The sequence below is a fragment of the Macrobrachium nipponense genome, chromosome 35 (assembly GCF_015104395.2).
Source record: "Macrobrachium nipponense isolate FS-2020 chromosome 35, ASM1510439v2, whole genome shotgun sequence".
In the NCBI taxonomy this organism is placed as follows: Eukaryota; Metazoa; Arthropoda; class Malacostraca; order Decapoda; family Palaemonidae; genus Macrobrachium; species Macrobrachium nipponense.
The window spans coordinates 43,275,564-43,302,792 of NC_061096.1; the positions used below are offsets into that span (position 1 = coordinate 43,275,564).

A 27,229-nucleotide genomic window follows, 5' to 3' on the forward strand; every position below is an offset into this window, starting at 1 on the left:
TTTTGACAATGTTCCGGCTTACAACGCGTCTTAAGAATGGAACCCCCGTCGTAACCCGCGGACTGCCCGTAATATTACTGGATGCAGTGAAGTAAAGCATCTTTTCTAAAGATCCATGGAAAAGATGCATATTCATTATGTTTGTATTTTATCATATGATACTATGTGATTATTACATATTCTAATTTTATATCTCGGGTATGATGCAACCCCTTTAAAAATAACTCCAAAATTAGGTCTTCAAAAGCTGCATGATAGGCGAGTATATACAGTATGTATATGTGTGAATATATAATATATATATATATATATATATATATATATATATATATAGTATATATAATATTTATGTAAAATATAATTAAGTATATAAAGGAAAATAATATAAGGTAAAACTGATCACCTAACTTTTCCAAATGAATCTAAACAATTTGAATACAAACCATTATCAATCAAAGTGGTTAAAAAAAGTTTGAAATACAGTTTACACAATAAAGCATTCAACCCTAAAAATTTTTTTATTGACATATGGTAACAACTACAGATAAATTAATATCTTCACATGAAATGTATTGCAACTGATCGCTTTTACAGCTCTATGTTGGCTCTGACAATTATGCCTCCCGTCGTTTTACCCTCTGGATGAGGGTGATGGCAGTGTTTCCTAGCTTTGACCACTTCATATCCAACCACTACACAACGTCCTGGGCAACTTCTATCTGCACAGCGCCAGTAGCCTCGAAGTTCACGGCTACGTTCTTGGGTGTACGAGAAGCCATTAATATGCAGTTTCATTCCTCTCTGGGGCTTCATAAATGTTCGATGATAATCAACTGGTGTGTCTTGAGGTATCTGTCATCATCAACAAAGACAATTAAGGTTTTACACTTGCATCACAAAAAATTATTATGACCTAACCTTGTTCCCATCTGTGCATAATTAATATTTTTGTATAGCGCACAACATTAACGGCAAAATCTGTGTTGAGTACTGAAACTAAAGTACTGTTAGTGAAAAAGACTAATTGGTGTAGACAGTACAAAGAGAGAAATATGTGTCATTTTCTCTTTATCTATCATTATGTACAAAGATGAGAACTTAGAAATACACAAGTACTATAAGTGTGTCACATGAATGAATCCTACAAAATGAGCAATATAGCAATATAATGCAGGATATACTCAGAATTTAATTATAATTCTTGACAAAATTTCTTCAGGCAATGCTATGAAACATCAATGCACAAGATAAAAATTTGAGTTGCAAGTATCCTGCATATAGAAAACAGATGTACTGTTTGCAGTAAATGTTAAAAATTAACAAAGTCCACAAAAAGAAAAAATGAAAAATTAGATGACGCAAAAATCAAACGCATTTGATGAGCAAGAACATTTAAATTTTGTCAACTTAGTATAAAAAAAAAACTGGAGGTAAACAATTAAAAAAAAAAAAAAAAAAGGCAGAAATATATTAAGGTAAACTAGGCCTACAGCCTAACTTTATCTTTACCCAACAAACTGGTATTGCAACAAGTACATAAGTACAGCACCATCTTAGTGGGGTAGCCTTTTCACTGACCAATAACATCTGGTTTTATCATGTTAAATTCATGAGTTTGGAATGAACCACTCTCTCCAGCTACATAACACATTTTTAATATGTTAATGTATGAATTATATTTAAGAACATTCTCAAGTACAGTGAACTCCCCGTAATTGCGCACTCCAGATTCTCGGACTCATGTATTTGTGGATTTCTCTCTGGTAGTACATATATACCCATTAATGTAGGAAAATTCACATATTTGCACTATTTTTCAATGAGAAATATCCACAAATTCAAGTTTTTTTTAGCAATTTCATCATAAAGTGCACTTTTTGTGATAAAACTATTAAAAAAATGAGGTATAGCCATTTTTAGTGGGTTTTCCCTAAGTTTACAAACAAAACGGGCAGTTTTAAGCATTTTGATGTGGGTCTCAACTATTCGCGGATTCTAGCTATTCGTGGGGGTCTGGTACGCATCCCCCTGTATATCCCCTGCAAATATGGTGGGGGGAGGGGACACTACATAATTTATAAATTTGACCATTATATTTTGAGTAAGGCTAATAGAAAATGAAAGGAATTAATTCTATAATAATTTCATATGGTGTAAAATTCTACCCATCTTTCTATAGAAGATGGTGAGCATTTCAAGAAATTAATATTACAAGCAACAACTGTTTTTAGCACTCCTAACAAATAACTTGTTACTAAAAATGATGACCTATAAATTAATGAAATATTGCAAATAAATTCTTTTTGTATTTATGTATAGTATGTATAATATTAAATAAGGAACAGATCAGCGAAAAATGCAATAGGTAATGTAATTAATTTAAGTCCTAAGATCATTAACTTAGGTAACAAAAACATATATGCCATTACTGATATACAATACATATGTAAATAGCATCGACTTTGGACCAGGTAGTAATCTATAATTAGTTTTAACATGTGCACAATCGTCCTAACAGCATACTTTGCCATCGGCTGGACTTGAACTACTGCCTGGGTTAGAAACAATAATACTAGTGTAGCCCACTTTGACAATTGAACAATCAGTGGCTTATGGTCGGAGTCACTGTTTATTGTTGTTTTTAAATCAAGCAATAGTTCGAATTTGGCTGATGACAAACTACATATCAGTTATAATTTACCCAGGATGTATGTTTATATCTTCTTTATATTTGGGAATCAAGTACTATACTACAGGGCTTCTGACAACCATGAAAGTGGGCTAATGTAAATAATGCATTTGTATTGAAAAAAATGTTATTTGTAAATAGCATTTTGGTAGTTTTCATTGGAGCAATTGAAGAAGTTTGGGTAGTTAGGAGAAACAATGGGGAAAGATAATCTTGGTAAGAAAGGTGATATGAATATATCACACATCCATAAAAACACTGTGTTTACTTGGTACAACCAAATTTGTTACATACGTAGGTGCTTTTAACTATATAAATATGTTGTGAGATATTTACACAAGCAATAAGAGCTCATGGAACCACTAAGCATATTTACTGCACTGTAACTTTTACAACTCTATTCATGCATTATAGAGGCATAGTAATATACTTTAGACTTAGGTGTTCTACAGAAATTATTACCAATATGTTCACACTTAATCTGTTACTGCAATATACAGAGAAAAAGGAGGAAGCCTAAATGGAAACTACAAGTAAATTTTCTAAAATATATTTGGTAGTCTTTAAATACAATTAAATATCTGGTCTTATGATAATTTCAGAGGATGTCCTGCCACCAGTTTCAGGTGGATGTACATGAACTCCAATTTTTATCACTTCCCTGCCATGAAGGACCAAGCGTCCTGGGCATCTTCTGTCCTGACAGCGCCAATATTCTCTTATTCCACTGCTTCTGTTCTTTGTGTATGCAAAGCCTGCCACATAAATCTTGCCCAGTCCTCTTGTAATCTTATTACTGGCACCAGGAGAACCATCAATTAGTTGTTCCCGAATCTGTGATCACCAATGAAAGCTTCATTAATAAGTGACCATACATAAATGAAAAAATTATGGTGCTAATCTTAATTTTTGTTTTTTTGAGGTAGCTGGTACAATACCCAAATATTCATACATTTTCTAATCTTATTGAAGATTAAAAAAATAAGAGAAAAATTTAATGTTACACATTAAGCTACAAATGTCCTTTAATATCTAATTCGCTCTACCTTGTAATTAATATATTTTCATATATGTTAACCAAAGGGGAATTTTTATTTGATAATAATTTCATGACAAAATCATTATCAAATAAAAATTCCCCTTCGGTTAACATATACGAAAATATATTAATTCCGAGGTAGAACAAATTAGATATTAAAGGACATTAGTAACTTAATGCATATGCGTATATTAATCACGGTGATGTGATCAGACTCATTTAATGTTACGGATTACAAACCATAACCCCTGACTTTGGTATTTCAAAGTAGAGACAGTCTGAGAACTTGTAAAGAAAGAATGCAATTTCAATTCATGTAAGGTGATGACTACCACAAAACTGAGTACCCACATTTCCTAACTCCTAATTAATTTATCATCATCTCTTAAATAGATACATCACTGATATTTTTCTACTTCAGGAATTATTGGAGAGCCAAATTTGACATGTTTGCTTTTAAGTAGAGAAATGACTGAAAATCAAAATTTACTATCTAAAGGGATGATCTCAGATGGGTAATATGATGAATGAGATAGGCAGGATGGACAGGAGTTGAGTAAGTTACCTAACTCCCTGGCTATCACCCCCATGACAAGTTTGAAAAAGCACCAAGATTGGGAGAAGGCAAAGGTAAACTGCTGCCTGTTAAGATGTCACACTATTTGACAGAAAAGTTGTATTTGAACAAGATGACCTGGCCAGTGTCTATACCTCAAGCCCTCGAACCCGATAGGTGGTGAAGAGGTGATAAGTTATGACATCAGTATAGAAAAACCTCAAATTCAACATCAAAACAAAGTCCATCATGAAAGTATGATAGTTTTATATAATTCATACTTCAAAATATTAGGTACAGTAAGTGTATCCGGTTGGCAAAAATGGGCAACCCTCAGTAGGATAATTTAGTAAATACTTATAAGTACGACTTTATGTGCAAGTGAAGTAGGTTAATCAACACCTAGAGTTAAGCAGGTAGCCAAATATACCTTTGGAAACAGACAACCCTATTCTGAAACATCACAAGCCTACTGTAGACAGTATGAAGAACTTGTGTTAGCCCTGTGCCATGTTTGTGGTGGAGAGGCTGTATAACAGAAGACCTCCCAGTCCAAAGTAATGGCAGGTGTTTCCAAGACCTAGCACTATGCACTGGACCATTCTCAAGATAGATATCAAGAATTTAACTTTCAAGCATAGCATCAAAGATCATGATAATTCACAACATGGCCACTCCCATTCTGAATCATTTAATGACAGTGGTAAAAATACAAGGGGAAAGATACAACCACTAATGTGTCAGATGAAACACTAAACAATCACATGGGTTCATTCAGGAATATGCCAATAAATCAAAAAGGTTGAAAGAATACATGAAAAAATGAGCTACCAAAATAAGTGAAACTTTGAGTCCAAAACAAATGGACTGTGAGAGATGAGAAAGTTGAGGCATATTTTTGTAATGAAGTGTATGGTTACTTCTATGAACTCTCACATGAATCTGCCTTTGAATGACTTAATTTATATGCTGTAGAAGGGTTATGATTTGTATTTTCACAATGGTCACAAATACTTACACACACACACATATATATGTATTATATAAAATTAACATATAATATATAAATATATATGTACAGGCAGTCCCCAGTTATTGGTAGGGGTTCTGTTCCTGGTTGTTGGCGGGGTTTCTGTTCCCGGGGGTGTGCCAATAAGCGAAAACCATTAACCAAAAAGTGATGATAACCAGTTATTGGCACCATAACACCCTTATGGCGTGGCGCCGGTAACCAGAACTCGGCGCCTGTTATGGCGTCATAAATCGCTGATTTTATGGCGCTAGACAAACCACATAAATCCGGATCCCAACAACAGAGTCTGCCAGTTATCAGCAGCCTCCGTTATTGGCAATTCACTTTTATGGTGCTTGTCTAGCGTTGACGATAATAGAATTTCTGGTGCCGATATGTGCCGATCCCCGCTTATCGGCGAAAATCTCCAAGGATAAGCACCATCATTACTGATTTTCGGTTATTGGTGAATTTCAATTATCATTACGCCGTCGGGAACAGAACCCCAGCTGATAAATGACGACTGCCTGTGCTATGGCACCATAACATAACTAAAGGAGGTGCCATTAACCAGTAATCGGCGCCATAATGTCAAGAATAGCAGTTAAAAACTCTGTAAATACTACATCTAAAAATTTGATTTCTGTTTTGATTCATATTGCCAGTTATGTAAGTTTCTAGATACAGAATATATTTGCTTTAAGGGGCATAAAAGTTCAAACAAACACCAAATATAAGTATAAAAATGAACTGACTTATGTAATAATCAATGACATCTAATCACAGCATGTCAAATTAAATTGCTCAGACAACTTCATTAATTACAGACAGTAACCTGGTATCAAAACAACAATGAAAATAAACAGGAAAAATACTGTACAATGTTTAAATAATGACTAGATATTAGACAATATTGCCTTTACAAAGTTACCTCAAATGCAGTAGATTCCCAGACGATAACTAACAGATCACACCATGCGTAATGTATATGCACACACCATAATGTATATCCAGTTTTAAACTAGTAGTACTATATGTATATTTTCTAAAAAATTTTATGCTTCAGAAAAACTTTTCATTTTTGGTTATGCTTACACATCTAGTAAAAGACGGGTAAAATAAGTGGAAAATATCTACGTATTTAGACTGCAAACACAAGACACCCATATCAGAGGGAATCCTCTCACTTCCAGAATGCTCTTCAATCTTTGCTTCATTCTGTGGACCTAATTCATATTACTTTGTGAAGCTTGGAGGACATTTGAGTGAGTAGAGAAAGTTTGGAATATTTAAAATGTGATTTTTCGAAAAGTTGCAGAGGAACTCCATACAAGGGAGGTGATGATTCATGAGCTCAACTGTCACTTCATTTGACTGGAAATCAACAAGTTGGTTATAGTAAAGTAAAAGTTCATCAAGTACTGTGCATCCCCTAAGGGAACTGCAGAAATTGAATGTACTAAGCACCAAAATGCAGATCTAATCATCACCATGACTACAACACACCAAATTTGCTTTAGAGACTTGCCTGTTGGCATCAAAATCTTTAAAATTAAGGAGGTAAGAGATGATCATAATGGTAGCTGATTGAACACCTATTTATCCACAAATAGAGGCTGCACTAGTTATGTACTACCTACAAATAATGTTCATATAAAATTCAGCAATACTGATTCCACAAAGTAACAAAAGAATACTGCATTCAAGAAGTGCTAATGTAGGACAAATTCTTTCAATTTATGTGGGCTGACCTTTACAAAAAGTAATTCTGTTCTAGGAATGACAATCATTTCTAATAACATACCGATGTTCTTGGAAATTTTTTCTGTGTAGCATTTCTGAGTCACAACAATGATTTCACCCTCTTCATGAATACACAGTGCTTTCATTAGGGAACAAACAAAATTATATTGTTAAACTACAATAAAGTTTTGTACATACTTACCTGGCAGATATATAACTTAGCTATAGTCTCCGACGTTCCCGACAGAATTTCAAATCTCGCGGCACGCGCGCAGGTAGGTCAGGTGGTCTACCTTACCCGCCGCTGTGGTGGCGGATGTACGAACCACTCCCGTAAGCTTGTCAGATTTTTCTCTTCACCTGTCTCCTGAGGGGAGGCTGGGTGGGCCATTAATCGTATATATCTGCCAGGTAAGTATGTACAAAACTTTATTGTAGTTTAACAATATCATTTTTGTACATGAACTTCCCTGACAGATATATACTTAGCTGATTGGCACCCTTGGTGGAGGGTAAGAGACAGCTCAATAATACAGGTAAGACGGGAAACAACTAATGTTGTAGGATATAAAAACCTTGGTTCTCACCTTTTCAGGATGAAGACTTCATAAGATACTATCTCTGAGTCTGCATTGCCTGGAGAGCTACAGCTAGGACGTGACCTGATGCTGAAAGACTCTCGGATCTACCACTGGGATATGCGATCCCTATTGTGGTAGAATCCAAGTCGGATGCTGTTAGAGGGACCTTGTCCGCTTACCTAACAGATCCTTACCACTACCTCTGCAAGGAGCCAAAACCCACCAGACCACCTAACCAAAATACAAAGGGTTAATATTACGACAAAAAGAGGTGCCTCCTGCAGCCTCTTTCAGACCAACAAAAAACAACAATATAAAATATAGGGTAACATATAAACAATTTACACAGGATAAGTTTCAGCTCCCTGCCCAGCACCGAATCCGCCGATACGAAAGGACCAAGGCGAAGCATTTATCATATGTGATTTTTACATCACGTAGGTAGTGGTTTGCGAAAACCGATTGGCATCTCAAAAAGTCGCCTCCATCAAGTTCCGCACAGACATATTTTTTCTGAATGCAAGCGAAGTTGCGATGGCTCTCACCTCGTGAGCTTTCACTTTTAGTAGTCTAAAATGATCTTCCTTACAGGCAAAACATGTGCCTCTGTAATAAGACTTCTCAGAAAAAAGGAAAGAGCATTCTTCGACATGGGCCGAGTGGGGTCCTTTACGGAGCACAAACAAGCACTCTTGATTAGCCTTAAGTTGTTCCTTCCTCTTAAGGAAATACTTCATAATTCTCATAGGGCAAAGAGTTCTTTCAGGCTCTTCCCCTACTAGAAAGATAAACTACGAACTTCAAAGCTCCTGGGCCAAGGGCGTGATGGGTTTTCATTCTTGCCAGGAAACTTGGAAGAAATGAACACACCATAGAATCTTCCTTAAACCCTACATTGCCCTCAATAGCTTGGAGCTCAACTCACTCTCTTAGCTGTAGCTAGGGCCAAAAGGAAGATAGCCTTCTTCGTCAAATCCTTGAAAGAGGCTAAGCCAGGAGGTCGAATCTAGACGATCCAAGGAATTGTAGGACTACGTCTAGATTCCAGTTCGGTACTACATGAGGACGCTTAATGGTTTCAAATGATCTAATAAGATCATGCAGGTCCTTATCATCGGATAAATTTAAGCCTCTATGCCGAAAATACCGCCGCTAACATACTGCGGTATCCCTTAATAGTTGACACAACCAGATGACATTCTTCTTTGAGGAAAATAAGGAAATCCGCCAATTTGGGGTCACAGAGGTACTGGAAGAGGAAATGTTCTTCCTCTTGCACCAACGTCTGAAGACATCCCACTTTGACTGGTATACACGCAAGGTGGAAGTCTCCTCGCTCTTGCGATTGCTTTAGCAGCTGTTGCTGAAAAGCCTTTCGCTCTGACCAAACTTTGGACAGTCTGAAACCAGTCAGACTGAGAGCGAGGAGATTTTTGTGGTACCTGTCGAAGTGGGGTTGTCTGAGTAGATCGCTCCTTAGCGGGAGCGATCTTGGAAGGTCCACCAACCATTCCAGTACCTCTGTGAACCATTCTTGGGCCGGCCAAAAGGGAGCGATTAAGGTCATTCTCGTTGAATCGGACTCTACGAACTTCTTGATGGTTAGCCCCAGGATCTTGAAGGGGGGAAACGCGTAGACGTCGAGTCCGTTCCAGTCTAGAAGAAGAGCATCTATGCTACTGCCTCTGGATCCGATATCGGAGAGCAGTAAGGCTCCAGCCTCTTGTTCTTTGACGTGGCAAAGAGGTCTATGTGTGGCCTGCCCCATAACTTCCACAGGCTCTGGCATACATCCAGATGAAGGGTCACTCTGTGGGAAGGACCTGATCTTTCCTGCTGAGGAGATCTGCTCTTACATTCCTTTCTCCCTGCACGAACCTGGTGAGAAGCTTGATTCCTCTTCTTCTGCCCACAGAAGAAGGTCTCTTGCTGTCTCGTACAGGGAGAAGGAATGCGTCCCCCCCTGTTTCCTGATGTATGCCAGAGCTGTAGTGTTGTCCGCGTTGACCTGCACTACCGATCTTCTGACTTTGGGCTCGAAAGCCTTCAGAGCCAACCACACAGCCATCAACTCCTTTCTGTTGATGTGCCAGGCTACCTGGTCCCCACCCAGGCACCTGACACTTCGCTGGTTCCCAGAGTTGCACCCCACCCCATGTCCGACGCGTCGGAGAACAACACCAGGTTGGGGGTCTGTGATTGAAGAGACAGTCCCTTCGCAGAGGTTGGGATCTGTCCACCATAAGAGATGTTTCTTGATGTCCTGGGATAACGACAGGGAGAACGTCAAATCCTGAGAACGACGACTCCAATTCCGAAGAAGAAAGAATTGGAGTGGTCTCAGGTGCAACCTTCCTAGGGAAACGAATTGCTCCAGAGAGGAGAGCGTCCCCAGCAGACTCATCCACTCCCTCACTGTGCATACTTCTTCCCCTCCCCTAAGAAGGTTGTTACTCTCTCGAATCCTCGGGCTATCCTTTCCTGCGAGGGAAAAGCCCGAAAACTCAGAGAGTTCATCTGTATCCCGAGATACACACTCTTCGCTCGGGAATTAGTGATGACTTCTTGAAATTGACGAGAAGTCCCAAAGCCTTCGTCAATTCTAAAGTTACTTGTAAGTCCTTCAAACAACGATCTTCTGAATTGGCCCTTATTAGCCAATCGTCGAGGTGTACATGGATATCCTCACCCCTTTCAAATGAAGCCATTGAGCCCACATTCCTCAAAATCCCTCTGCATTTCATGCAAACCGTGTGGGGGTCTACCGAAGCTTTCGGCAACCTCACCTTACATCCTTCATTCACGCAAACCTAAACAAAACCGAAGTTTTAACTACCGATTCTAGATCAGACATCGTTAAAGAAAATCAAACTCAAAATCAAACCGGTCCACATCAGCGTATGCCAAGCCAAACAAAGCGAATACGTCACCAAAATAAGTCCAAATTAACTCCAGGCAAGCGAGAATCGAAAACTATCGAGAGGAACCGACAACAGTTGTTATCGTTCCCCCCGCGACAGAGAAAAATCTGACAAGCTTACGGAGGGTGGTTCGTACATCCGCCACCCAGCGGCGGGTAAGGTAGACCACTGACCTACCTGTCGCGTGTGCCGCGAGATTTGAAATTCTGTCGGGAACGTCGGAGACTATAGCTAAGTATATATCTGTCAGGGAAGTTCATGTACAAAAACTCAAATTATGAACATGGCCAGGACATGTCATTAGCACCATCCTTGGGAGGAAAGAACTTCATCTTCATTATTTCTTGCTTTCTTTAGATTTATCTAAAGTACTGTCTCTCTAGATATATGATGCACTATTAAGCCAGCTCTATAATCTAGTGGAGTTTTGCTGATTAGGAAAGCAGGAGACAAGGTGCTCTGCCACCTACAGTCCAGTCATCCTGCTGTGGTCCATTTCCAGATTCACTGGATCCACTGGCATGATACAAGTACAGATTCTTAGAGGTAAAAACTTGGAAGGATATGCTAACTTAGTCTTTAGGAATACAGTCCTCTAAGCCAGCCAGTTTAATTCAGCACTTTTTAAGAAAGCATGAAGATTCCTCTGGCATAGCATAGTAGAATTGATAGTCAAGAAGCAGGCTATGGATGAAATCACATATCCTCAAAACTTGACTGACATTTCTACAAAAACCTCCAAGATCATTAAGGTTATGTCCAATCACCTACTCAAGGGCACTGACCTTATATTTCAAGCAGATACTGTCCAGGAGGGATGTGGTTACGTATGAATGCTAATTCATCAATAGAAAAGGAACTTCTTGGCATTCATGGTCTTGTAAGATGCATTCAGTCGAGTCTCAATTGCCAGTCTTCCAATAATCTCCCAAGGTTCTGACAGTGGAGGAACCTCTCCTCATTTTGAGATCTATACTCAAGTTTAGCTCTTGCCTTTCAAATATTTGTTGGCTTCTTGTCTCTAAGAATGGTCTGCGTGCCAAAGCCTGGCATTAAAAATGCTGTGGTTATTGTAAAGTAATGGGGTTTATAAAAAAATTACTGTTGATGTACAATACTGGGCTCAGATGAAGATATATACAACTGAAAAATGTGAAGCAAGGGTCCCATCTGATGAGACCAGAAGTTCTCTCTACCAAGGAATGTCTCATTCACCTTTAATAAATCTCTTGGGCACAGTGGCATTAGTAAAAAAAAAATGCCTTTGTTATTCTCATGAATTCAAAGGTACTAAAAATACCACTGACAGGAGACTTGAAATTATATTAGGAGGACAGAAATTGACATCTATGACAAGAGGTAAAACTGGAAAAAAATTACAATGTAGTCTGAAGTACACATTTCTGAATAAGCAAAAGAACAGCACCAGCCCCAAGTATTGGAGGACCAATAGCAACTGGCTAAATTGATTGATTACCTGAATAAAACAATTACTGTATTTCCACAGAAAGAAACCACTGTTAATGGTAAAAAAATCTCACCATGTCAGATTTCTCTTTTGTAGAGTAAAGAAATTGCTTGATCCCCTGAGTGCCATAGTTTTTCTTCTATTATGGTATATGTATAAAGTACCTAAACTTAAAATGAGTCAAGGCATTGCTTGAACAATCTGCACATTGAGGAGACATCCTTAAAAAAGCATATCTATGAAAGTTCTTGTTGGAGACCAAGAGATATGCTGAATCATGGAAGTATAGTAACATTCTACTTTCACTTTGGTACAAGGGGAAGCACAAAAATACAGTAGTAATCTAAAATCACAAATACATACAAGCAAGCAGATTAACACAAGACAACACAAACATCCAAATAAAACAGCAGCATTAACTACTGGAAAGGTAAAATCATCTAAAAGAGGGCATTAATCACTGGAATATCATCTAAGATACTTTGCATATAGAAACCAGTAACGTATGTCAACATCGTGAAGAATGAAAGAAAATTTTGTTAAACAATAAAATGGAAATCAACAGCTGAGTGAAATCTTAAGTGAAATCTATCACCACACCGAGAGCTTACGAGTATCTGATAAGGACACCAATGTACAAACTGTCACCACACAGTAGAGCTTACAAGCATCTGATAATGATACCAAAGTACAAACTATGTTATAACAATGACTGAGAAAAAGAAACTACAAACTGTAACATAACAATAACTGCAGTTTACTGATTGCAAGATTTAGGAACAAAGCATTTGAACTTTTACTATTATTCAATGTAGTCACAATGACAAAGATGAAGAAGTATATAAAGAACTATAGAAATTGGTGAGATTTCCACTCAAACATCCAATAAGAATGAAAATAGGTAAAGTGAAAGCTCTCAGCAAGCAAGTCAGGAGCTGGGACTCCCTTTGGCAGGGAATATCTCAGTTTTTAGCATCTTCACACTGTATTTCTTTTATGCTAGCCTCAATCCCAACTAAAATCAGAAATAGAATATACATAAAACTAGACTTGTATGTATATGCAGATAAACATAATTTGAATTTCTAATAATTTCTCAGTAGCTAAATATTTGACATGGAAACATACTCCAATAACTGGTAAAGGTACAATTTTTAATGGTTTCATGTAAGGTACCTTTATAGAAATGTAAGATGAAAGTAAAAACAAATAAAGCACAAATTTCATGGGATAATTTTGCCAAAAAATCTGCCACAAGAGCTTTTGTGTTCCATCCAATGATTAAAATACAAGATTAGTACACCTCTACAAATGGAGTTGGAATTTGTACAGTACCGTACCTTGTAAACAGAATTATCTAGGCGAACCTCTCATTTCTTATGAATGGAGTAACTTTTGTGAATACTTCGTATTGTGGACTCATTTATCCTCCTACCAAACATACTTGATAATTTACGGGAAGCTTTTGAGGGACCCAATTCGCAACAGGCTTTATAAATTTGCAGTCGCTGCTCAGGAGTCCAACGGTTGTATTCACCACGACATTTTAACTGAGGTATTATGCTACACTCATCCACCTGTTGGATGATGACCAAAATAAGACTGGGCTGAATTCAGGTACCTTGTAATTATACTCAGCAATAATTTTTTCCTAAGCTTTACAACCTGGTATAGTGTTCTCTCATCACATGTAATCCTTGTTTGCTCTCCTCACATTGAAGAAAATCAACTCACATTCCACTTGAAAATCAAAATTATTGGAATTATAATAATCATAAACAACCCAAATAATAAATGAAAAATGCTTTCATATTAGTATACTTGAAATCAAAACTATTTATGCTACAAAACATAAAATATAAAAGAAATTTTTAGGACAGTTTTGTTTCATAAATACAAATGATTATACATTACTAACACTAAATGTCACTCCAACCAGAGACTAGTATCTATCTCAACTGATTGTGATTTATGAGCGTTAGGTTGTCAGGCCAAGTGCTGGGGAACTTTTTAGATGAAGTTGTGTAAGGATCTAAAGGCAAAAATAAGACAAAACCCCAGTTGCATTAGAAAATAGAGGTTGGACAGAAAGACTTGAGGAAAGGAAACAAGAATGGAAGTAAAGTAAAAGGCTGGTGTAGTTAGGGGCCAAAGGGTTTTACTGCAAATGTTTAGTAGTGCCTGGAGTGCACCAAGTAAAGTGCACTGACAGCACTACTTCCCCATGGGGATCAAATCTTGGTTAGACATAGTGATGTGGTAAAAGATGGTATATTTCTCTTTAAAAAGTTCAAAATTTCAAACAAACATAAAATCATTTACAATATTCAGTTAGTAAGGAAATAAAAGACTTTTAAAACTAACAAGTTTCTATTTACACTTCAGAAAAAAAAAAAAAAAATTCTAACTGAATTATACAAGTATAGTACTAGTGAGTATAAATGATTCTTATACATCATTGTATCATTACATTTTTTAAACAAATATGCGAGAGAGAGAGAGAGCATGAGAATACTCATATCATATACAGTCTTCAAATACCCAATTAACAAAATCTATTACAAGAAGCACATGACAATGAAAATTAACACTGACTCCACATAATGAGGAGGGAGGACAGCACTGCAGCCTTATCTCTTTTTCCAGTATTGAGGTTCTCTATGATACACATCAGAACAAGCTGTACAAAGTGGTATGACACATGTTATGCACTGATATTTTGTATCTCTTCTTGAACCATTTATGATACAAACTCTGCAGCGTTTCCTTTTGGGCATCGCTTCTAAAGAGTGATTTAGATCACTCCTTAGGCGGAAGGGGGGATCAGGATGACGAAGACTTCTTATGGAATTGGGTATGCCAGCTTCTCTTCCATGCTCTAATTCCTGCAACAGAGGTGGCCTTGAAGCCCAATGAGCAGAGTAGAATCCATGCCAAGCATGTGGTAATTATACCATTAATTCCATTCCAGAAAGATTTTGCAAAGTATCACATTAGTGCATTAAAAGTAACACGAGTGCATTAACGCATATAAAATCTACATTTTAAGAAGACAAATTCAAATTCACAGATTACAAACTGCTGCTGAACTAGAGCCTATTCCTTAGTATTTTAAAGATCAAAGCCACTATAGTGATATAGTCAAGAAAGAACTTGTGATTTCAGGTGGTAGAGGGTCTTCGTGGATTGTTTATCTACATTTCTTTACCAGTACCCAAACAGATTGGTTTCACTCTCAAGTTCACAAAACTCTTTGTATCTATAACAGATGGTAAGAAGGATCTTAAATAAGATGACTAAGATTAGAAAGCTATAGCCACCTGAAAACTTTGCACTCATTTGCTTTGAAATTCTAAAATTCCTGGTTAAATAAAATGTAAATGAATGTATGGATATACAGAACTCTATTTCAGGATAGGCAATCACACTATGTATTTCCAACTACAGTATTGTAAATCACCAAATTAAAACTGTTCCTTAAATGACATTTTTTTTATTATTGCAACATGCTTCTTTTTTCCATGTAAAGAATGTACAGTAAAGTAGAACTGATTCAAGATATATAACTACCTAAAAGAAATGTAATTACGCTCATACATGTGCCATAAAATAGGAAATCATTGGTAATCAAAAGTATAAAAAGTTCCTTACGTAAATCTTTGAAAATCATTAGTAATCAAAAGTATAAAACGTTCCTTATGTAAATCTTTTTAAAAAGACATAGCATCAAGCTTCCTTGTTTCATTGTGTGAGCATGTGCCCTGAGATTTTAAATCTGCAGTTTATAGAAGTGCAACTGCCTCAACCTACTACCTCCACATTTTATGAGTTTTGAAACATCACTGTTTACTCCATTACCAATGGAATTCATAAAGATTCTGTCTTGGAATAAAATGTCCCAAGTCACCACAACCACACAGGGGCATCACTTCACTCTACATCATCATCTTCAAGGTAAGATTAAACAAAATTAACTGTATACATTACCTAATTTGGTTTGATATTTCAGTTAACATGCTCTATATTTAATGCATTAGTACAGTTTATAATTTGCCATCTTCAAGGTTAGATTACACAGAATTACTGTACACTGTTCAATATGGTTTGAGATTTTTATTGACAAATTTAACTTATTGACGTAGTTATTTAATTTCTTAGCCTGTATACGTGTGTAGATATGTAGGTACACACAAACTGCATTACCAAATACTATTTATTACTGTGGTATCCCACTCTCTTTCTGATATGTGCTGTATTTTTGACACTGCCATGCAGTACTGAACTTTCTGATATCTACTGTATTTTTGACAGAGCAATACAGTACTGAACTTTTTTGTTATGTACTGTATTTTGACACTCCCATAATGTACTAAACTTAATATGGTACAATAATGTATAGTCTTACAAACACATTTAATTAGTGCATGTGTACATATAAATAGTATATCAATCTCTCTCTCCTTCTGTTTCTATGTAAATTTGAGGTTACAACAAAACAAAAACGAAACAAAAAAAATATTTATGGCTTTTTTCATATTGTATGAGGTTGCATATTTTACACATCTTGTAAACAGGTAGAGCTCCTTCAACTGGCTACTTTTGAGACAGGACTAATTCATTACTGACGAGTGGTGGGAGATCTGGGAAATGGCTTACTACAGGGATTATTTTCAAATACCTGAAATCACAAGCTGTTTTATATAAATCTGTAGTTATTCAGTTCTTCAAAATATCAAATCAATGGACTCTGGTTTAGCAATGGTTTATATTTTGATGAACATTCTTCTGACATGATACCTACCACAGAGCATAAATGTCAATGAGCAAGGATATGTAACTGTTATTTCAATAAAGCTAAAATAAAGCTAAAAAAATACTAGCTGACTGTGCTAATGTTTCCTTTTTGGAATTCCAGTGGAAAGCTTCATAAGTTGTGGGAAAGAAGAAACAATAAGAATTATGCATGGGCTGAAATTTCACACAGAATAAAGCATGGAAACATGTTCTCCACAACCATAAAATTCAATTAAGATTTTTCAAACATTGGTAGACTTAGAGCTTGCAACCACCTCTAAGAACTCCATTATCACTGGTTCCTGATACGGTTTGAAGCCATTAGGAACCCTTGAACTGTAAGTGGACATTCAGCCAATAAAAGAATTTTGATTACATAAGTATGCTTGCATAGCCAATTATCACACTATACTGCAATTCCCCTCCTGGCCAATGGCATTGTCTGTTTCATTCATTCAATATGCATCAGTGTTTTTACATGCCCAGTTGCATTTTCATGGCCTTTCCAAACACATGAAGTGGCCCTTTTTTGAGAATGCTTTCATACCTCTTAATTTTTACAGAAATTTTGCATATTTCATGAGGGTATTACTGAAGAGAGACTTAACTAACTAGTATTGGCAATTCCTATATGTGAGTCACCTCAGTTAACTCAAATCTCAATAAAAGCAACAGGTTTTTTGGATAGTCAGAGTAAAAGCTACAAGAGAAATTTGTGAGTATGAAAACAAAAGGATGCATCACTTTCCAACAATTCACAGTTTATAAATGGTAAATGCTGAGAAGAGTTGTCTTAACTCTAATAGTGAATACGTAAACTGAATACCATATAACTATAGTTTATATTCAAATTTATTCAACTGAATTTTGCATTAACTCAAATTAGTCAAACATATTTATTTCAAAGTACAATTACTCAAAGTAATATACCGGGTGTTTTGAAACTAGAGCCCCCCTCTCCACAGAACAAATGGAAACTTATGAAGTTTTCTGCTATAGCCTATCTCCAAGTACATTACCTCAAGTTTCTATTAAGCTATTTTTCATTTTACATTTCTTGTATTTTCAGACTGAGTGATGGAATTAGATACAGCATGGCTAACGACTAAGAGGAAATCAGATGTACTGATTGAATCCGGGCTATAACCTTCAGAGGCCAGGGATGCTGGCGCATCCTTCATTTCACGTTCCTGGATAGCTAAATACATACATTAAAAGAGATTAATCCTTTGTTAAAAGAAACTGGAACAAAAATCCATATGACTGTCATAAAAAGAGTGAGAATCTTGTAAGGACTGAAGTCTTTTCTCAGGAGTCAAAAGACATCATAGCTGAGGTAGTGGGTAGACCAAGAAAGTCTTTATGTAAATTGGCGCTTGAACTAGAAACAAAAAGGGGAGAGAAGAGAAGTTATAGTGCTGTATATTGTGAGTTGAAAAAATCTGGTATCAAGCCATTTCATGTTATCAGTAAGCTCAACATCACTCAGCAACAGAGAAGACCGTACATGGTTTTGTGGTTTATTTCTTAAAGATTGGGATGAAGCCGACTTTCTCCATGTTGCCGCATCAGATGAATTCTTCATTTACGCAGTCAGGAAGCCAAATCATAAAAATGACATCATTTGGGAAGCAAAGTTGGATGATATCAGCGATGATGTGTGCTATCGCCAAGTTGTGAAATTTCCTGAATATTTGGGAATTTTTCTCTGTTTCACAGCCAAACGGTTAATGTGGATCATCAAAGAAAAAGGACAGTCAAGGAATGGCGAATAATTCAGAGAAACTGTGCTTACTGGTGGAGTATTTCCTTTCCTCAAAGATCCTGAAAATGTGTTATCTGTTGAAGAAGCCACATTTTTGCATGATAAGGCACCATGTTTCAAGGTTCTTCAGACACAGGAACTGCTTCGAAACAGTGGTATCGATTTCTTCTCGTCAAGTGAATTTCCAGGTAGCTCCCCTGACCTTAATGTATGTGAAAACATAGGTAGTATCTTAAAGGATTGTGTTGAAGCACGCACAGTGAACTAGGATGGTATAGCAAGCCTCGATAACCTGCGAAGAAAGGTGACCGTAGTGCTCAGGGAAATGGAGTTTGAGTCAGCTTTTTGTGATTTGCTGAAATCATACCCCTCAAGAATGCAGGCTGTGGTACAGGCAGACGGAGGCCACAAAATATTAAATGCTCAGAGAGAACTTAAATAAATACCTGTTCTGAATTACTTTTGTTTTTGTTTATATCAATTTTAGTTTATGCTGTAGAGGGGGGGGGGGGGGGGGGCTCTAATTTCGAAACACCTTGTACTTTATATACTTTATTTATGAATAATAGAAGTATGTTAGACTAACTTTGAGTTGACTCAAAATTTAATATGGTTCAATATGGTTAAAAAAGGGATTTTGATGTAGGAACTATAGCTATGGTATTCAATTTGTTAATTCTAAAAATTAAACTAAAATCATCTTTCATACATGAGAAAAAACATTTAAGGCAAGGGGTTAAAAACTACACTAAACAATTTGAACTTATTTCCAAGGGATTTATACAAAAGTACAGGTTAGGTTTAGAGAGGTCAAAGTGCTTGTCTCCTGACCCCTTAGGACATGTATGATGGTCAGGATGTCTACTTCTGAGTATAAAAACATAAAAATCTTTAGTATGGTTAAATAGGAATGGGGGGAAGGGGAGTTAGCCATGTAGGTCACTGCACCCCAGGTTAGCTTAGGTTAGTGATAAGTTAATTTTTCAGTAATCAATCAGACAATCAGTCACCCAGACTCCTTATCTGTCTATCTATCTAGATTTAGATTAAGTAAGCCATGAGCTGGCAGAGGCTCTTGCTCCTAAAACAGCAAGCAAATAGCAATTTTCTGAATTATGAAAGGTTATGTTTGCATGTAATGGACATTGCAACATTTCTCTCTCTCTCTCTCTCTCTCTCTTTTATTTTTTAGTGATACACAAGCATTTCTCAAGCTGCTTCTCAAGCGTTTACAGCTTAAATTACCATTGCTCTTAGTGCTATTCAGTTATTTTTTTCTTCCCACCCAAGCACTGTCTCCTATTGGGTTTCCTTACAAATGATTCATGTAGGGGTTGGGGAAACAAAAATGAGTGGTTTGCTCAACAATCATAGTTAAAAATCCATAAAACACAATAATACATAAGCAGTTGGAAATATATATGGAGCAATTCATTTTGTAATTTTCTTGAGATAAAAATAAAAATATAATTTCCAACATATAAAGCAACACATTATGTTCTACTGAAATACTCAATCTATAATTACTGTATTTTTGTGCTGTCAAAAATATACAGTTTTCAAGCTTATGTATACAGTATTTCTAATCAGTCTGTCAATCTTAAAGAAATAGACAATGCACTGCATACCTAGACACTGCAATATATTCAATATGACAATTTTTTTTATTAATTTGTATTTTTCATAGCTGATGAACCTGAGATCTTAACAATAGGATATTTCCCAGTGCTAGTTGGTAACCGGTTAAAATCAATCAAAGATTGTAAGCAAGGAATCTGTGAGGTCTGGTAACTCCTGCACGTACGAGGTGATAGCTGGTCAGAGACCACGCAACCGCCTCATGACATATTTAGGCTTGCTCCAACCCAGGAACTATAACAAAGAGAGGGACAGTTACAGGTGAGCAGTAAACGTTAAGACCTCAGGTTTGTTAGCTATGAAAAATACAAATTGATTAAAAATTCTGTCATTTGTTCATAGGCAGAACAAACCTTTTGCCTTAACAATAGGATAGACTTATACTTGGTGGGAGGTACTTAACAATAGGATAGACTTATACATGGTGTGAGGTACAAGTATCCTAAACCGGCTGGGAGTTAAGCCCACCTGACCACCCCTCTTAGAAGAATGAATTCTAGAAAAGGCGGTCTCATGCCCATGAGAAGATAGATAAACAGATATCTTACAACTCAGCTGTCTAGGTTGAAGTTCAGTGATATATGAGCAGATTCATTGCAACCAGGGAACCAAAGAAAATTCTGACTGTTCAATTAACACTCCTCACTCCCCCTTGTTAGAGAGAGAGGAGTCTTTGCTATCGCTCTTATTTTTCATAAACATAAAGCAAAACAACTATCAGTATGACCACCTTAGTCACCTGTATCAACCAGTCCAGCATATGGCGTGTCTATTCCTCAACCGGCCCGTAGGAAGAAGAAAGGAAAAAAGAGAAAGAAAGAGACCAGCCAATTCATTCACTCTCTCTTCCACACAATCATCATAGGTATGATACAAAATACCCTATTAGGGGTATTTTGTATCATACTACCTTGTTGGGCAGCCACCACAAGACCCAAGGAAAACGTGTCCAAAGATCTGTGAGCAACATCTTTCAGGTAAAGAGAAGGACTGGTGCAACCAGGAAACAGGGCTCAAAATTCTATGAACAGCAAAGTTTTTCTTAAATGCCAGAGAAGAACTTATACCTCTGACGTCATGTGCTCTAGCCCGCACAAACTCAGCGACAGAACCATCAGGCAAGGAATAAGCCTGCTTAATTGCCTAATGTATCCAGAATGAAATAGTATTTTTGGAAACCTCTTTTATAGAACAACCAGTGCTGACAAAAAGTCTACGACATCTAGGTCTTAGATGACGAGTCCTTTTAAGGTAGCATCTTAGGGCTCTAACAGGACAAAGTAAGAGCTCCTTGTGGGTCATTGTCCACAGTCATTCAATGATGGAATGGAAAAAGAGGCAAATCTGTTGTCATGTACCAGGGGATTTTGGGTCTTGGCCACGAATTCTGGGACAAACTTGAAGGCTTTCGACCCCCAACCCCTGGTATGTTTCACATCATAACTTAGGCCATGAAGCTCCCCCACTCTCTTTGAAGAAGCCAAGGCCAACAGGAAAACTGTCTTTAGCATCAGATCTCTGTCCGATGAACAACGCAATGGGTTCGAATGGAGCTTGAGTGAGGCTTCTCAGGACAAGCAAAACAGCTCATGCAGGAAGCTCGAGTTCCCTTGGAGAACAGGTTTGTTCGAAACCCCTGAACAACAGGGAAATCTCCCAAAATGAAGAGATGCCTACACCTGGAAAACCAAACCTAGTGCTGCTCTGTAGCCCCTAACAGCAGAAAGAGAGAGTCCCTTCTCATCCCTGAGGAAAATAAAAAAATCTGCTATATGCTGAACAGAGGCTTTGAGTGGAGAGAAACCCGGTCGACGACACAAATCACAGTAGACTGCCCATTTCCCCTGGTAAACTGCTGAAGAGGATTTTCTGAGGTAACTGGACATATGTCCTGCTGTCTCCTTAGAAAATCCTCTCGCTCGGAGGAGATACTTGATAGTCTCCATCTGTGAAGAGACGGATTCTACTGACTGTGAAATCTTTAGACATGAAGTTGACAAAGTTGTTGCCATGGAGGAATCTCTCTTGGAACCTCTGCCAGAAGAGACAGAATGTCCAAGAACCACTCTGCTTGAGGCCACAGAGGAGCCACCAAGGTCACCCTGAGATTTCAAGAACTCATTACCCTGTTCAGAACTTGACAGATTAGGCAAAACGGAGGGAAGGTGTAAACCTTGAGGTTGTCCCAAGGGTGTTGGAGGTATCCAGCAATAGTGTGAAACTGCAGCGATAAAAGGTAATAAAAAGGTGAATTAGCCCAAAAGTCTGCATTATGGCAGCAATATCATATGAGCCATAGATCTTCCGAGGAGGTTGAGTCACTAGAGAGGACTAAACTCTCTATTAAGTTGCTATTTCCCCAGCAATTCTGCATATGTAATTACAATTAAAGATTAATACTTTTATTTCATTACTGTTGCACTATATGTACATGCACTATTAATGGTTACTGTTTCCTCTGAAGCAGCCTTTTAACATCCTTCAGGCCACACGTCTCACATTTATTGGTTGGCTATGAGAGAATGGTTCCTACATATCGACTCCAACTATACTGTTTTCATAATTTCCATGATGTGTATGTACTTCTGAACTTTTCCTTGATAAAATTTTTTTATTTAATTTTGTTTACTGTACATTGTATTCTGACTTGTTTACTTGCATATACTACTGTACTGTGAACTGGCAAAATAGGGGAAAAAGGGTAAAAAATTACGGTCTTACATCCATAAGTAATTTTTTTTACCCAAATACCCCTTGAGCAAGTACAGATGCCAATAGTTCCTGGATCACAAAAGTTTTTTTTATTAATTTTACCGGATTTCCAGCTGCCGCTAGAAGATTATCCTAATGTTAAGACCGAAGGTTTGTTTCATATATGAACAACTGAAGTTTAGTGTCATTTATGAACTAAGAAGATGAATATGCAGTCACAGAATGAAAAACAAAACAAGAGGAAATAAGTTCTTATCATATTCATCCATCAAATTTCCTTACGTCCACATTCGGAAAAAATGTCACATTGTTCAGCGTTTCAACTCCAGTCCTCTACAACATAAAAGGTCTTTTTAGTATTATCTATGCACTCTGAGGATGATTCAGTCAAAGAATAAAACGTAAAAAATGCTAAAAAATATCTTCAGTGTAATTGAGTTTTCTGTACAGTATACAGTGCTGTATATAATCTGAAGATGAAACTTTCAGCCACTGCCCGGTGGTGGCCTGTCCTAAGTGTTGCCAGATGCATGATCATGACTAACTTTAACCTTAAATAACATAAAACTATACTTAGGCTAGAGGGCTGCAATTTGTTATGTTTGATGATTGGAGGGTGGATGATCAACATACCAATTTGCAGCCCTCTAGTCTCGTATAGTAATACCTCAATCTTATGTGAAGTTAGGTTCCAGACAACTTCGCGCAAGTTGAATTTTCGCGTAAGTTTGGCACAGTCTCTAAAAAAGCTAATAAATGCTTATCTAGAGTCAGAACACTAAATATGACCCTAATCATGCTCCCCAAGTGTTAAGCTAACTTTTAAATGAAATTAAAGTTGCTGTAATTTCATTTAAAAGTTAGCTTAATACATTACCCTTAAAAAAAAAACAAATAAATAATTGGCAGAAATATAGGTGTGTGCGAAAATTACATGTAAAATTTCTCTTTTCTTTCCCCTGCTGACCGATCTATTCTTAGAAGTCTTCTCAACATCATTTTGACTAAAACAACTCTTAGTTGTGTCTATATTTTAGAATGGCACATTTACAGTTCTAGATAGTAAAGGTAAAATTAGATCTATTTAAAATTGAGAGTGAAATTATTTATAAATTATTACAAAGACAGACAGAATCACAAGAACCCACTGACCTACCAATAGCAACACTTCCCACCTTTCACATATCTGATAGCTCTGGATTCAAGCTTCTCTTGAGTTAAACAAAAGATGAAGGCAAGGATATTTGATTTCTTTAAAACACTATCACATACAAATTTTGTAATTAGTTATATTATTATTAATATTACTTAATTAAACTTATTACTGAGAGAGAGAGAGAGAGAGAGAGAGAGAGAGAGAGAGAGAGAGAGAGAGAGAGAGAGAGAGAGCTATACATGGTACTCTCCCTAACAAGGGAGACCACATCTTCACTTTAGCATTACCTGACTTGCTTTTGGCATCTATTTAACACTTGGTCTGTCCACTCTTACCAGGAATTTCCTGATAAGTTGAAGTAAGATGTTTCAATTGATATGAAGAGTACTTTTAAAGGTAACACAACAATATATTGATGTTGTGATAACAAAATGATATTTAGCAAACAGTACGAGATTTCTAGCCGAATATATTTTAAATTAAAAAACTTTTAAGATAAATAAATAAACAGTTTATGATCTCCAAATCTATGAGCAACAATGTTTACATTCTAAAGTATGCTCGGGGGAAAAAAAAAAAAAAAAAAAAAAAAAAAAAAAAAAAAAAAAAAAAAAAAAAAAAAAAAAAAGTGTCCAAATTATGTACAGTATTACCACTAACCTTACGTACTTACACATCAGCAGCGAAAGAATCCACTTCAGCATAATGACTTATTCATTGGATCAATTCTTTTATTTCCAGTGTCATATTTAATCTACTTAACCTAATGAATAAAAATGAATGATGAAACTCCTGTAACTGTAAACAATTTTACAGCCTTTGAATTGAAATGCTGATACTCATTCAAGAATGAAATTGAATTATGTAGAAGATACTCTCTTGAATTTATCTAAAAGTTACAGGAGTTTCATCAGCAGAAAAACATCATTTGAAAACTCACCGCCTGCATTCCTGAAGCTCCCGGCATGCCTTGAGGCAAGTGGCTTTCCATGAGATGAGGCTGGGCAGCTGTGGGCAATTCCCAAGGCACACAAGAGTTTGAATAATCGACAGTTTGATTACTGTACTCAATATTAGAATCTGTCTCACTGTAAGATACATTTGTCCCACTTTCATCATTTTCATTAAACCAGCTCCCTGGCTCATCCTTCACCATAATCTCTTCCACTTTAACCTGGAAAACATGGAGAGAGAAGCCAATGAAATTATGAATATTCTTAAGAGTTATTCTGATAGTGAATGTCAGTTGTCAAGAGGATAGAAATTAGATTCTGACTTGAATTTGGAGGCTTAAAATCTCAACCTAATTATATAAACCTTAAAATCAATTTAGTGAAAAGTTAATATTTGAATATAAAAATCCAGATGCCTTAATCATTAAAAAAAAAAAAATTCAATCATTACCAGTTACATGATACAAGTCAACAAATTTAACCTATGGGCTGGGAGCATCTGGTTTTGAAGACAAGTAACAAATCCCTCATCAGACACATACACAAGCCACTGTGGTATCATGCAGCAAGCTTAGACTACAAATACAGTGTGTGTATCTATATATAAGTATATATATATAATATACATCACACACTGTATTTGTAGTCTAAGTTTGCTGCAGGATGCCACAGTGGTTTGTGCTCGTGCCTGGTGTGGGATTTGTTACTTGTCTTCAAAACCAGATGCTCCCAGCCCATAAGTTAACTTGTTCACTTGTATCATGTTCTGTGAATCACCTTAACATTGTTTAGGGGAGAAAGGAATTTTAAATGCCAGAAAATACAGTATATATACTTTTCCCCTTCACAGTTTTTTCTATTTTTCCTAGGCCACTTCACTACCCTGAATACAGGCAGTCCCCGGGTTACAACAGGGGTTCCATTCTTGAGACGCATTGTAACCTGAAAATCGTCGTAAGCTGGAACATCATAAAAAAATCCTAAGAAAACCTTACTTTTAAGGCTTTGGGTGCACTGAAATCTAAGTAAACTGCATTCTTATTGCATTTTTCGTAAAAAAACTTCAAATATTGATTATTTTGCATTTTTGGTGTCATATTTCTTCTGCCAGATTAGCATTGTAGGCGTTGTAACCCTGGAACATGTCGTAACCCTGGAAATAATTTCTGATGAATATAACTGAAAAGCGCCTTAACCTCGATACGTTGTAAGCCGAACCCATCGTAACCCAAGGACTGCCTGTATTTAATTTTTCCTTTAGCTGTGTAGAGATTCTGATCCCTTGCCCCCAACTCATCTTATTTGCTCTGTCCTCACATCTTTTACCTAACCCCCTTCTCTCTGCATACATCCTCTTCCCTGCTTGTTTTCTACCAGATCATATCATGGTTTCATTTACAAACTACTTCAAGAAAGTGAAATTATGAAAAATGAAGTTTTTATGTTAAAACAAAGTTTAATGTACACTTACCTGGCAGGTATATATATAGCTATATTCTCTGTTCCACCTGGCAGAAATTTTCAAAACTCGCGGCAAACGCTAGTAACCTATTAGTAGTTCAGGCAACCACCACCCCGTTACCGTGGGCGTAGCGCTAGGAACCGTTCCCAATTGGGCCAGATTTTCTCTGAACCCTGTCTCCGAGGGAGGCGGGTGGGAATTAAATTATATATACCTGCCAGGTAAGTATACATTAAACTTTGTTTTAACATAAAAACTTCATTTTAATGTATGACACTTACCTGGCAGGTATATATATAGCTGATTGACACATTTGGAGGTGGGTCAAAGACAGCAACATTATTAGAGTATAAAATATTATTCAAATATTATTAAAACTCTAGGTAGGTTTTCCTTACCTGCTAAGGTAGCTGACTTCATAGGTCCTGCCTCTAAGCTGCTTAAAACCTTAGTAGCTCTCAACAAGGAAGTGGTCCTGTATGTTGAAGAAGCTAAGACTGGAACTGACAACTGGACGTGACCAATGCGTTGACAGAACCTTACAGCCCTTCTTATGCCACGGGCAATTCAAGCTAGTAACAGATCATTTACCTGAACTACACACACACCATCACCGGATAATACCAACAAGACTGAGAAAAGTACCGCACCCTTTTCTCAGACGACCAAAAAACACAAACACCATCACCTAATAAAATCAACTAGCTTAAAAGAAGGTTATGGGGTAGTAACTCCATTGC

General features: G+C 36.9%; 1 protein-coding gene across 20 annotated transcripts in view; it reads right to left on the bottom strand.

The window, feature by feature from the left end:
• Positions 1-27,229, bottom strand: part of LOC135208701 (longitudinals lacking protein, isoforms H/M/V-like) — a 49,291-nt gene that overhangs the window by 8,457 nt on the left and 13,605 nt on the right. For 11 of the 20 annotated variants that reach the window (XM_064241166.1, XM_064241175.1, XM_064241174.1 and 8 more), the window contains exon 4: positions 25,015-25,248. In XM_064241166.1, coding sequence (XP_064097236.1) covers positions 25,015-25,248 — 234 coding nt within the window. The other 9 variants (XR_010313205.1, XM_064241172.1, XM_064241171.1 and 6 more) reach the window with 9 other exon arrangements.